Here is a 12,788-nt window from a genome sequence, read left to right as displayed (position 1 = left end):
CTCACCCCTGGCGTCAGGAAGAGGTGCAGGTGCTTGTGTAGCAGGGCCTGGTTGCCGGGGTTCCCCGCGCAGAACTTCTGCAGGAACTGGTGTGTGTAGCGCAGGATCTCCATCATCTTGGCATCGCCCTACATGCGGAGAGCAGGGGAGAGGGTGCCCAGGCCAGGCCCAGTGTGGGGGTGGGTCAGGGCTCAGCCCTGGGACCCCAAGGTGGCCAAGGTGGGTCAGGAGACGGAGATGTGGGAGGAACTGAGGGTCAGAGCCTGAGATGAGGATGGAGTCGGGGAGCAAGGCTAAGGGGTCAAGTCAGGTGAACACTGAGGGGGTGTCAGAGCCCTGGGATGAACCTGGGGGCGGATCAAGATCACGATGAGTCATAGGAAGGGGTCTATGGTTGAGATGAAGCTATGTTTGGAGTCAGGGGCCAGGGTGGGCTTGGGGACAACCAGGGTAAGGCTAGGGTGAAAACTCAAGTCGGGGGTCAAGGAAAGGCTGGGGTCAACGTAGGTCAGGGTAATGAAGCTTAAGGTCAAAGGTTAAATGAAGCCGAGGGTGGGCTTCCCTGGTGACTCAGTGGTAAGGAATCGACCTGCCCATGCAGGAGACATGGGTTGGATCCCTGATCAGGAAGATAACCACATGCCAAGGAGCAACTAAGCCTGTGCTCCACAACTACTGAGCCTGTGCTCTAGCGCGCGGGAGCCGCAACCACTGAAACCCAGTGCTGCAGCTACTGAAGTCAGAGCACCCTGGAGCCCGCGCTCCTCAACTAGAGAAGCCAAGCAACGAGAAGCCCGAGCAGCACTGCTAGAGAGTAGCCCCACTCATGGCAACCAGAGAAAAGCCCACGCAGCAATGAAGACCCAGCACAGCCAAATTTTTTTTAAAAATTGTTTGTAAATGAAGCTGGAGTATGAGGATTAGCACAGAGAGGGAAATAGAAGCTAGGGTCAAGGTCATGAACCAGGGTGAGGCTGGAGTCAATTCAAGGTCCAAGTGGATCAGGATGAGGGGTGGAAGGTCAAAGGTCAAGAATAGTAAGACTGGGTTCAAGGGTCTCGGTATGTGGGGCAGGCCAAAGCAAAAGGTCAGGGTGAGGCAGGTCAGGTCGGCATCAGGGCTCAGTGTGTGGTTTGGGTTGGGTCCGGGTTCAGGGTGCAGCTGCCCTGGGGAGTCAGAGGTCGAGCTCACCTTGTCGTAGGGGATCTGCAGCAGGTCCAGCATGACCTTGTGGGCGTCCATGTTCTTGAGTAGCCGCTGCTGTTTCTTCCTCATCTGCTCCCCCACACCACACATCTTGTTCAGCCGCTCCAGGATCTGTGGGGTGGGGGCAGGGTGAACTCAGAGCCCCTGCCCACTTCCTCAGGCTTCCCCAGGGCCAACCACAGCAGAGCCGCGGCTCCCACGGGGCCAGGAAGAGGGAAGGGGGCCGCAGCCACAGAACCCGATCGTCGCGACAAAGCCGTGAGCACAAAAAGCTGATTCCACTAGCAAAAGTCAACAGAACAACTTGTCTGTGAAGTGGAATTTCACTAAACTCCTTCAGCTTTAAAATACTTCCATCTGGACCTTGGCAGGGCTGTGTTTAACACTCGGGGAATGCTGGAGGATTTCCTGCAAGCCAGCTGGAGTTGAGGCGGGAGAGGCGGCATGGGGCCTCCGGGGCAGGGGGCCCGCAGACCCACCCCCAGGACCCGGCCACTCACGCCCTTGACGATCTGGTAGTTCTCGCTGCTCTTCTCCCCAGGCGGATGCAGAAAGCCCTCCTCATCTGTGGGCCGCTGGGGGAACGGGGGAGCGGGGTCAGCCAGGCCCGGCCCCCAGGGCCCTGCCCTGCCCCACACCCCACGCACCTCCTTCTTGTCTTTAGCAGGGCCGGCCTCCCCCTCCTCGCCCTTGCTGGCGCCCTTCTTGTCCACCCACAGCTCCGACTTCTCCACCATGGTCCGCAGTCGGTCCAGCTCGGACTTGATCACCTTGTAGTTCTCCACGTCCTGGGCTGAGATCAGCAGCTGCACCTGAAGGTCGACCGCGAGCGTGCCTGGTGAGATGGGCACCCCCAAGTCCACGGCCTCGTAGAGACGCCCAGCACCTGCCCTGTCCAGGCCTCTGCTCCTGGCCTCTCCTCTCCACCCCTGCTCCTCTCCACCGAGCCAGATCCGACTTGGTGTTTATGGCTCTGCTCTAAGTCCACCGCCTCCAGGAAGCTTTCCCTGATTGGCCACAGACTTCCCTGCATCCCTGGTCATGAGCTATCTCATCACCTGGCTTCAGTTACTCACTGGCTCATGTCACATGCTGCTGTGGCCTGTCACCTGTTCACACAGAACAGAACAGGGCAGAGCAAAGCATACTGACATCACCGAGTGCTGGGACCTGAACCCTGACTCCGTCACCACCTCACTTGCTCTGGGTCAGTGGGTAAGGGAGGAAAGCTCCCCCGGGCCTCAATTGCCCGCATCTGTAAAGCAGGAATGAGAGTCGAAACCCCGCTGTCAGGCTGCTTGGAGAATTCCACGAATGCAAGCCCAGTGCTCAGCACCTGGTGCCTAGCGCACCTGTTAAACACCAGTGCCCTCTCACCGGGAGCTGTCAAGACTGCGTGACATCACAGCGACAAAGCCAGTCCCCTTGGTAAGAGGTGACTTTGTGCCAGGCATGATGCGAAATAGCAAAGGTGCCCATGGTAGAGTTCGCAACCTATAATATGCTGTTTGCCTCATAAGACATGACATAAGGCCTAGAGTCAGGCTGAGAGGAGATCAAAGTTGCCAAGACTCAAGGTGGTGTCACCTGCAAGGGGCTCAGCAAGGCCAAACCCCAGGGATGCATCTCAAGCTGCCCCATCCTTGTTTCCCCCCACCCAGCGCTCAGTGTGTGGCCAGGACCAGGTGACCCTCTGGCCCCCAGGAAGACCTCTCAGGCCTTCCTCCCCAAGGGCTGGGTGCTCCACTGGGGAAGAGGGGAGTACCTCCCTGAGGGCTGGGTGCTCCATCAGGGTGGGGGGGAGCACCTCCCCGAGGGCTGGGTGCTCATTGGGGAAGGGGGGAGCACCTCCCCGAGGGCTGGGTGCTCCATCAGGGGAGGGGGGAGCACCTCCCCGAGGGCTGGGTGCTCCATCGGGGGAGGGGGGAGTACCTCCCTGAGGGCTGGGTGCTCCATCGGGGGAGGGGGGAGCACCTCCCCAAGGGCTGGGTGCTCCATCAGGGTGGGGGGGAGCACCTCCCCGAGGGCTGGGTGCTCCATCAGGGAAGGGGGAGCACCTCCTGAAGGCTGGGTGCTCCATCGGGGGAGGGGGGTGCACCTGCTTGAAGGTGTGCATGACCTCCTGGCGCTGGCTGAAGTGCTTGAAGAGCAGCTGCAGGGCCCCCGAGACCAGCGGGGCATAGTCGTGCATGGTGAGGTGGATAAGCACGCGCAGCAGCATGCGGCCACCCTCGTCATCCACCTCCAGCATGCTGCTGGTCTTCCTGAGGGGAGGGGAGGGTGTGACGGTCAGGGGATACGCAGGCTCCCTGCCACCCGCCAGACAGCCAGGGCACCATGTCCCCCTGCTGACTTTGCAAAGAGCCACCAGTGTGAGCACCTTTGGGATCCCCGTGTCCCCTGAGGGCCACACGATGCCCCGCGGGGACGCAGCTAAGGCCAGGACTCCTCACAGGGGACCCACAGACCCCCCACAAGGGATTCATGAAAAGAGACTCAGGCCACAAACAGAGGCGAGGGGAAAGCTGATCTTTCTTTTCACCAACCTCTCACCAAAATGTAGTGTTTCCTTTGGTGAGAAAAATGAGCAATACCTGTGACTTTGTCACCAATAAAAAAAATCACAGATGCTTTCCAATCACTTCAGAGTTGTTACAGAAATTGCAAAATATCATTTACATTCATCAGGACTTCAAAAGGAATGGTACTAATTACACCTCCGATGCGGATTGTTATTTCATGTGTTAATACAGAAGCACGTATATAACTGTCACTTCAAACTTGTTTTCTCCAATATTTTGATAACTGCATCCCAATGCCACTGATTTCCTTTGCAATAACAATCCTATGCGTGTTACATTCTGAATTTTAAAATGCTACTCTAGGAATTCCCTGGCGGCCCAGTGGTTAGGACTCCGTGCTTTCACTGCAGAGGGCCTGAGTTCAATCACTGGCGGCAGAACTAAGATCCTGTAAGCCGTGCATCGTGCCAGAAATTAAAAAAAATAAAAACTCCATCGTAGGAAGGGAGCCAAAGGCTTCACCAGACACCAAGGGTATGGCACAGAAGCAGCTCCTGGAGTGACGCCCACCCCCTCTGAAGAGCAGCCTGGCCTCCCTGCTGTGGACACAGGGATGCACCTCCAGCTACCTGGCCCAGGTCCTGACAAATAAACAGGCACAAACTGCCCTGAGTGGAGGCAGGGGGATGGCCAGAACGACACTGGGGCCCAAGGAGCCCCGGTATCACTGGGTTTAGGCAGGCAAGGGAGAGTCAGAGCACAAAGCTGGGGGACCTCTACCCCAGGGCCAGGTAAGGGTCTGCAGGAAGATTAACCCGAGGAGTGAAGGGTCTCCAGCCTGTATCCTCATCACCCACCAACCCCACCCACACCACCCCCCTCACCCCTGGCCTCACCCCACTCCAAACATGGCCTCCGCCTGCTCCCCAATGCGGTCCAGGTTCATGTTGGCGGCTGCAGGGAGTAAGAGGGGGCAGATGGAGGCTGTGTGCACGCAGGACAACAGGGAGCACAGGGAGAGGGAGCAGGGTGACACTGAGACCACCCTCGCCCCCACACTGGCTGGGCGGCTCCCCCTCTGCCTGCCTCTCCTGGGGTGGAGGCAGAACTGCCCAGAGCAGGGACCCGTGGGGCAGCCCACAGACCTGCAGGTGCCAGCGGGGTCCTGGCTGGGGGAGCTGGCCTGGCTCAGCCTCTCACTGACGATGGTCATGGGCAAGCCCCTGCCTCCCGAGGGCCTGTTTCCCCATTTAGGAACTGGAGGGGATGACCCCTGCCCTGCTCCCTCTCTGGGACAAGTAAGTGGGACAAGGGGAGGAAAGGCCCTTGCAGCCTGGGAAACGAGGGCAGGGCAGGGGTGCTGGCCAGAGGTGGCCCCAGACCGCAGCCCCTTGTGATGCATCAAGTCACGCAGCCTCAGCCTGCAGTTGGGGTGAAGGGAGGGGCAGGGGCTCACTGGTGGAGTCGAAGGCAGGGGCCGTGCCATCGGCCCCACTGTCCTGCATGGGAAACACCTCCACGAACTCCTTCTTGAAGACGGACAGCAGGTAGGAGATGCGGTAATCCAGGCGGACGTTGAGGATGAACTGGAGAAGGTGGGAGGATGGGGTGAGGACAGGTCTGAGGCCAAGCTCGCAGCAGGCGGAGTGAGGTGCCACCCCGGACGAGCCCTGGGGCTGGGAGGCCCTGCACAGAAGCTCAGGACTCCGTGGGCCGTCACAACCGAGGCAGTGAGACCCCTCTCCCCTGGGAATGCAAGCTGGCGCAGGCGCATGGAGGACTGTCTGGAGGGTCCTCAGAAAGCTACAAACAGAGCTGCCACATGATCCAGCAATCCCACTCCTGGGGATGCACCTGGACAAAACTGCAATTCAGAAAGATGCACGCGCCTCTGTGTTCACAGCAGCCAAGACAAGGGGGCAACCTGAAGGCCCATCAACAGAGGGATGGATAGAGAAGGTGTGGGTATGTGTGGACGTGTGTGAGAGAGATGGAGTACTACTCAGCCATCAAAAAGAATGAAACGCCACCATTTGCAGCAACATGGATGGATGTAGACAGATATCATCGTACTAAATGAAGAAACTCAAGCAGACAAATAGCATATAATACCACTTAACTGTGGACACTAAAAAACACAAAGGAACCTACCTATGAGACAGAAGCAGACTCAAGACAGAACAGACTTGTGGTTGCCAGGGGGAGGGGAAGTGGGGGAGGGAGGGAGTGGGAGTTATATATATGCAACATAATATTATGTTATATAATACATTATGTTACATGTATATTACATGTATATCACATGTATATCATATATTATATTACATGTATTATAATGCATGTAATACATGTATATTACATGTATTACAATATAGTAGATGTAGATAATATATTATATATGTATATAATACATGGCAAACTATTATATGTAGAACGGACGAACCACAAGGTCCTACTGTATTGCAAAGGGAACTACATTTACTATCTTGTGATAAGCCATAATAGAAAAATACATAAAAAGAATGTATATATGTACATATAACTGAATCATTTTGCTGCACAGCAGAAATTAATAACATTATAAATCAACTATACTTCAATAAAACACAAAGAAAGACTCCTCCTCCCAGGGAAGTCCAGGGCGCCTGTCTCTGGCTCCTGCCCCACTGGTGGGGGTGGTACCTCCTCTCAGAACAAGGTAGACACCCCCCGTCCCGGCCCACTCAGTCGCTCCTTCCCAGGCTGGATGTGGACAGGGATAGGCAGGAAGCTCCCCAGATCCAGAGGACTGTGGTCCTCCCATCCCACTGTGTCAGACAGACCCTGGGCTTCCCAGGAAGCAAGGAATGTGGGGGAGCAGGGGAGGCCACTGCGGGGCGGGCTGAGGACACGAGTTTCAGGCTCCTTTGATGCCTCGGTCCTCTATGTCAGGGGCACAGAGCCTCCGGCCATGCCCAGGACTCAGATCTGATAGCCCCCAGCCCCGGGAATGAGTCAGAAGCCCCCTTTTCTGACTCTCCTAAGCAGACCCTGCCCAGATGGGATCCCCAGGAAGGTCACATCACCCTTCCCACCCCCTGGTGGCAGCACCACAAAAGCAAGGGTCCTTCTCCCTCCTCAGGACCCGTCAGCCCCTCCCCAAGTGCTGCTGGGGGCCTCAGACCAAGAAGAAGGCTGACTGTGTCCACTCCACCAGGAAGTGGGCTCTCAAACCTCTAGCTCTGCCTCAAAGTCTGTGTGACTGCAGGAAAGTTCCTTCCCCACTTCCCTTTCCTTGCCTGTATGACGAGGGGACACAGCCAGACCTCAGTGCATACGAGGACCACCGGGAGGGCCTCTCACCACACAGACTGCGGGCCCCACCTACGGCATCTCTCATCCATAAATCTTGGACAGGGCCCAAGAACCTGCATTTCTAAGTCCCCAGGTGAGGCTGATGCTGCCGGCCAGCGAACCACACTTTTGAGAATCACTGGGCTAAACGGCTCCGTGTGGAGCCTCCCAGAATGAGATGCTTTGCTCTGAGGTGCTCACCTCACCAACCCACCCGGCCCTGCTCCCCGCCCCCCCGGCCCCTTCCCAACACGCCCCGCCACACTCCTGGCCCCGCCACCTGCAGTATTTCCAGGATCTTCAGCTTGGTCTCCATCACCACAATGTCTTCATTCTCCTCAAACTTGCTCCTGTCCAGCGGCTCAGGGGCACCGGCACCAGCAGGCAAACTGGGGCCACCAAAGACAGACTGCTTGCGGTTCAGCACCATGGTGGACATCATGTGCCCCACGCCCTGGATGGACCGCCGCACATTCTTGCCTGTGGGGTGGGGAGTGGGAAGGGGGTCACGGAGGGTGTATGAAGGGGCACCTGGTCTACCTGTGTCTCTGTCATCTGCAGGGCAAAGCCACCCTAAGGCAGGGGCAGGGCTAACCTAGGAAGACTTCCTGGGGGAGGGGAGCTATCCCAAATCTGCAAAAAGGAGGGAGGGGTGGGCAGAGGTGAACCGTGTGGGGAGATCAGTGAGAATCCTCCGGTGGAAAATCACAAGAGCTGTTACCGAGCACGAGGGATCAAGGGACAATGTGTGGACAGCGCTAAAGCCTGGGCTCAGTCTCTGTGCACTTTTTGTTTAGATGAGTTTATGCCCCCCTGACAGCAAGGCTATGTCTCCTCTCAGATGGCTGTTCCTGGATAACAGGGTGCATCTCCCCATCTGACCCGGAGCTCCACAGACAGGGCCTCATTATCTCCCTCAAGACCCGGATGTTGGAAGGCAACTCGCCCAGATCCCAGGGTCTCCACAGCTCTTGCTCAGAGAAGGGGTCTCTCCGGTCCAGCCAAGGCTGGAGGAGACAGGGACCCAAGACGCCCCCTGGCAGCAGAGCCAGGAGGCAGGATGAAGCCACCAGGAGGAAGGTGAATGGGAGAGGACTTCCGTTGCTAAGGGGAAGCCGCTGAGCGCTAGGGAGCGAGGCCTCACCGCCTGGGTCCTCGTAGGCCTGCACGCAGTCGATGATGCCCAGCAGAGTGCGCGTGAGCCGCAGCAGCTCGCTGAAGCTGTAGAAGCCAAAGTAGATGAGGTTGTGCGCCAGGCTGACCACCTGCGGAGAGGGGGCGGGACCGAGGCCAGCGTGAGCCCAAAGCAGTGATGGGTGGGACCTCACAAGGGGCGTGGTCTTCTGGGAAGGCGAGGCGGGGCAGGGCCCGCTCGTGCCAGCAGGGCTCAGCCGGTATACTCGAGGGTCCCATCGCTAGGATGTCAGGGCTGCGTGGACACTGAGCCAAGGGTCCCAGATCAGCGCCGCCCTACCCCAGAGAGTTACGGAGGAAGACCTGCCTGCAGAGGAGTCTACTGTGGGGAGGACAGGGCAGAAATGCAGGAAGTAGGGGCTGGGGGCTCCTGCCTGCGACCCAGCCCTGCACTGATGGGGTGCATGGACCAGGAGGAGGCAGCCCTCTCCAGGGAGTCAGGAGAGAAGCCTCCCTCCTGGGGAGTCCCAGCGGTCTACATGGTCTCCCTGCCCTGACAGGGACGCTGAGGGAAGTTAGGTTAAGGATCGCACTGCCCACCCCAGGGGGTACTGAGACCAGGGGAGGGACCACGCCAGCATCCCGCCGAGCCCTAGCCCACCTCAAAGGTGAGTTTGTTCTTCTCCTCGTTGGCGAAGGGCACGGCCTCGCTGACCACATTGTTGAGGTAGTCCTCCACGAACTCCATGGTGCTGGCGAACTTGTTCTTCTTGTCGTCTCGGGAGGCGTTGAGGTTGGAATCGTAGCTGGAAGAGGTGGAGGTGGCCAGGCGTGAGGGTCCCCGGGGTCCGCCCACTCCAGCCGGGCCCTGCCCGCCCTCCTCCACCCAGCTCACTCCTTGATGGTGATGGCCGTGGGGATCTCGGTCCAGAGGCGGGCGAACTTGACGGGTGTGACCAGCTCCTGGGGGTCGCGGTCCACGTGCACGTGGAGCATCAGGTGGCAGAAGGAGGCGCGCAGGTCAAAGGGCAGCATCTCGTCCGCCATGCACAGGAAGATGAGGTCGACGCCCAGCTGCTGGGAGATCTCGTCGATGGCCAGGTACTGCCGGTCCAGGCACATGCGGGCGAAGAGCTTCAGCTGGTACCTGCGGGGCAAGGAGGCCGGTGAGGACGTGGCAGGTGGGCTCTCAAGGGCTTCTAGCACACACCTGGGCCTGCTGAAGACCAGTGCGTGCTGCACGCGTGCTATCCAGGTGGCACTAAGAGTAAAGAACCCATTTGCCAATGCAAGAGTTATAAAGGGACGAGGGTTCAGTCCCTGGGTCGGGAAGACCCCCCTGGAGAAGGACATGGCAACCCACTCCAGTACTCTTGCCTGGAAAATCCCATGGACAGAGGGGCCTGGGGGGCTATAGGCTATAGGGTCACAGAGTCGGACACAACTCAAAGTGACTTAGCACGCGTGCACGCCTGTCCCCCCAACTTTACAATGTGGGTAATGACAGGCCCTGCCTCTCAGGGTTGTTGTGAGGCTGAACTGAGTGATCGGGTGAAGTGTTTTGACCAGTGCTGGGGACAGGGTGAGCATCTGATGAGTGTTACCTAGTGTTCTTATTTTTAAAATATGGATGTTGGGAAAGGGGTGTGGGTCTCTTTCAGGCCACTGCGCCGAGCCTGTCCTCAGGCCAACAAGTGCTCCTCGGGCTGCCCAGTCACGCTGACTTGGCCTCGCGGGTGAAGGAGGAGGCAGGAGCACCCGCAGAAGCCGCTGGGGCTCGTCCCAGGGCAGGGCCTGGCCGAAGCCAGCTGGGGGGACCCCGGGCACCTGTAATAGCTGAGCACGTTCTCGTCGTGGGCATTGCCGGCCCGCGCCTCCTGAGCCAGCTGCCGGACGCTCTTCTCGTGGTGCTCGTTGTTCTTGTCGGTCCATGTGAGCCACACTTCCTCTTCTGAGTACTCGATGCTCAGGTACTCGTGGGACTGCGCCATCTCCTTCACGGGCCGAAGCCTGTGGATGCGTGGCACCATCGATCGGAGAGGCGCCCAGAGCCCTCCCCGCCAAGCACCACAGCCACCCCTCCTGGAGCTGGGCTGAGGGCCAGCCGGCTCCCAGGTGGCCTCCCCTGTGGGAACGACCTCCAGCTCAGGACCCCAGACAGACCACAAGCTTCGGGAAGGCCGGGGCCTTGGCTCCCTCTCCTCTGTGACCCTGCCCTCCCCCACACCATGCCAGGCACTGAGCTGGGCACACAGCAGGCTCTGAGTGTCTGTGGAGAGCAGGGAGCCTGTTCCAGCCTGAAGCCGGCCAGCGCCCCAGCTCTAAGGCGGCCGGGGAGCCGGGCAGGGGGTGCCCTGGGAAGACTGAACCGCGGGTGGGAGAGTGCAGCCAGCTCACTCGGTCTGGATGAGAATGTCGCTGTTCTTGGGGTCCAGCACACACTTGCAGATGAGCTCCTGGGTGACGGGGATGGCGATGTGATTGGACACACACAGATCGGACAGGTAGTCCAGGAACCTGGGGGAGGTGACAGCAGGGAAGAGCTCAGAGGTGGCCCCCTGGAGGGGGCAAAGGTCCGCCCGCCTCCCCAGCTGGCAGCTCCAGCTCCCCGGCGCCTGCAGTTTACTGCTCCTCCTCCCTTCCAGAGCTCAGAGCTGGGGCTGCAGACTCCCCCGGGAGAGGGACAACCCACGGGCATCACCCTGGGGCTAACTGCCTAGGGGCAGAGAAAAGGACGCCCAGGGGAGGAATGATATTCAAAATATTTAACTGCTTCACTGCAGGCACTGACTCGCCTGTTGAAAAAGTTTCCGGGGGCCTCCTGCTGCACCAGAGTCGACACTCTTACTGCTAAATTGGGCCAAATTTGGGGGGACTCAGGGAGGGGCTGGGGGGACCAGGGCCTCAGAGAGGGGGCAGTTTACCAACAAGTGCAGAAGGATTTCAAGATTTAACAGCCAGCGTCAGCGGCTCTCTTCCCCAGGCAGCGCTGGGAGTGGGGAGGGGTGGTGGGCTGGGACCGGCGAGGGGGGCCCACCTGGGCTCCCGGTTCTTCCGCACCAGGCTGACAAAGGTCTCCACCTCTGTTTTGGTGATGTGCTTCTCCAGGAGCTTGCGGTTGTTGTGCAGCAAGGCAGTGATGGTGTCTTCGGCCAGGATGTCATAGCCAATCTGGGACTGCATCATCCCGAACTGCTTGGCGATGTGCTCCTAGGGACAGCCAGGCTAAGGGTCACAGGGAGCCCGCTCTGCTCCAGGACACTGCCTCCCAGGCCCCCAGACCCTAGGAAGTTAAAAGGGTCCAGGAGAGGACACCAGCCCCAGGCCGAGGGTGAGTTTATGTAACATAGGTATTTAGCTCCCACCTAGCTCCGTGCCAGAGTGAAACCCCCATCACGGAGGGACCCTGTTTGTTAGCAGACCAGCTACATGATTGGTGGGGCCCAGTGAAAATGAGATAGCAGACTCTTCCCAGAAATGAACCCACACACCTATGGTCAATTAATCTTCAACAAAGGAGGCAGAATATACAACAGAAAGTCTCTTCATCAAGCGTCATTGGGAAAGCTGGACAGCCGTATGTAAATCAATGACCTTAGAACACACCATCTCACCAAAAATCAGCTCAAAATGGCTTAAAGACTTTAATATAAGACACAACACCATAAAATTCCTAGAAGAGATCACAGGCAAAACATTCTCTGACAAACTGTACCAGTGTTTTCTTAAGTCAGTCTCCAGAGGCAAGAGAAATAAAAACCAAAATAAACAAATGGGACCTAATCAAACTTACAAACTTTTGCACAGCAAAGGAAATCATAAACAAAACAAAAAGACAACCTACAGAATGGGAGAAAATATTTGCAAAGGATGTGCCTGACAAGGGCTTACCTTCCAAAATATACAAATAGCTTACACAACTCAACAACAAAAAACGAACCCAATCAAAAAATGGACAGACCTACCTAAATAGACAATTCTCTAAAGAAATACAAATGACCAATAGGCACATGAAAAGATGCTCAATAACACTAATCGTTAGAGAAATGCAAATTAAAACTATTAATACAATGAGGTACCTCCTCACACCAGTCAGAATGGCCATCATTAAAAAGTCTGCAAACAACAGATGCTGGAGAGGGTATGGAGGAAAGGGAACTCTGCCACACTGTAAGTGGGAATGTAAGTTGGTGCAGCCACTATGGAAAATGGTACAGAGGTTCCTTGGAAAACTAAAATAGAATTACCATATGATCCAGGAATCCTACTCCTGGGCACATATTCAGACAAAACTATAACTAAAAAAGATACATTCACCCCTGTGTTCACAGCAGCACTACTTACAATAGCCAAGACACGCTGCTGCCACCGCCAAGTCGCTTCAGTCGTGTCTGACTCTGTGCGACCCCATAGACGGCAGCCCACCAGGCTCCCCTGTCCCTGGGATTCTCCAGGCAAGAACACTGGAGGGGGTTGCCATCTCCTTCTCCAAACCCAAGGATCAAACCCATGTCTCCTGCATTGGCAGGCAGAGTCTTTACCACTGAGCCACCAGGGAAACCCCACAGTGGAATACTACTCAGCCATAAAAAA

At 57.3% G+C, this 12,788-nt stretch overlaps 1 protein-coding gene across 1 annotated transcript in view; it reads right to left on the bottom strand.

The window, feature by feature from the left end:
- The window catches only part of ITPR3 (inositol 1,4,5-trisphosphate receptor type 3), a 67,634-nt gene that overhangs the window by 17,493 nt on the left and 37,353 nt on the right, over positions 1-12,788 (bottom strand). Inside the window, 14 exon segments of the mRNA NM_174370.3 lie at positions 6-128; positions 1,192-1,317; positions 1,707-1,781; positions 1,854-2,018; positions 3,305-3,470; positions 4,625-4,682; positions 5,185-5,314; positions 7,342-7,541; positions 8,206-8,326; positions 8,857-9,001; positions 9,091-9,342; positions 10,023-10,205; positions 10,593-10,712; positions 11,233-11,405. Coding sequence (NP_776795.1) covers positions 6-128; positions 1,192-1,317; positions 1,707-1,781; positions 1,854-2,018; positions 3,305-3,470; positions 4,625-4,682; positions 5,185-5,314; positions 7,342-7,541; positions 8,206-8,326; positions 8,857-9,001; positions 9,091-9,342; positions 10,023-10,205; positions 10,593-10,712; positions 11,233-11,405 — 2,037 coding nt within the window.

This window comes from Bos taurus, chromosome 23 (assembly GCF_002263795.3).
Source record: "Bos taurus isolate L1 Dominette 01449 registration number 42190680 breed Hereford chromosome 23, ARS-UCD2.0, whole genome shotgun sequence".
Lineage (NCBI taxonomy): Eukaryota > Metazoa > Chordata > Mammalia > Artiodactyla > Bovidae > Bos > Bos taurus.
The sequence above is the reverse complement of the archived record's forward strand: the minus strand, read 5'-3'. Positions and strand labels throughout refer to the sequence as shown.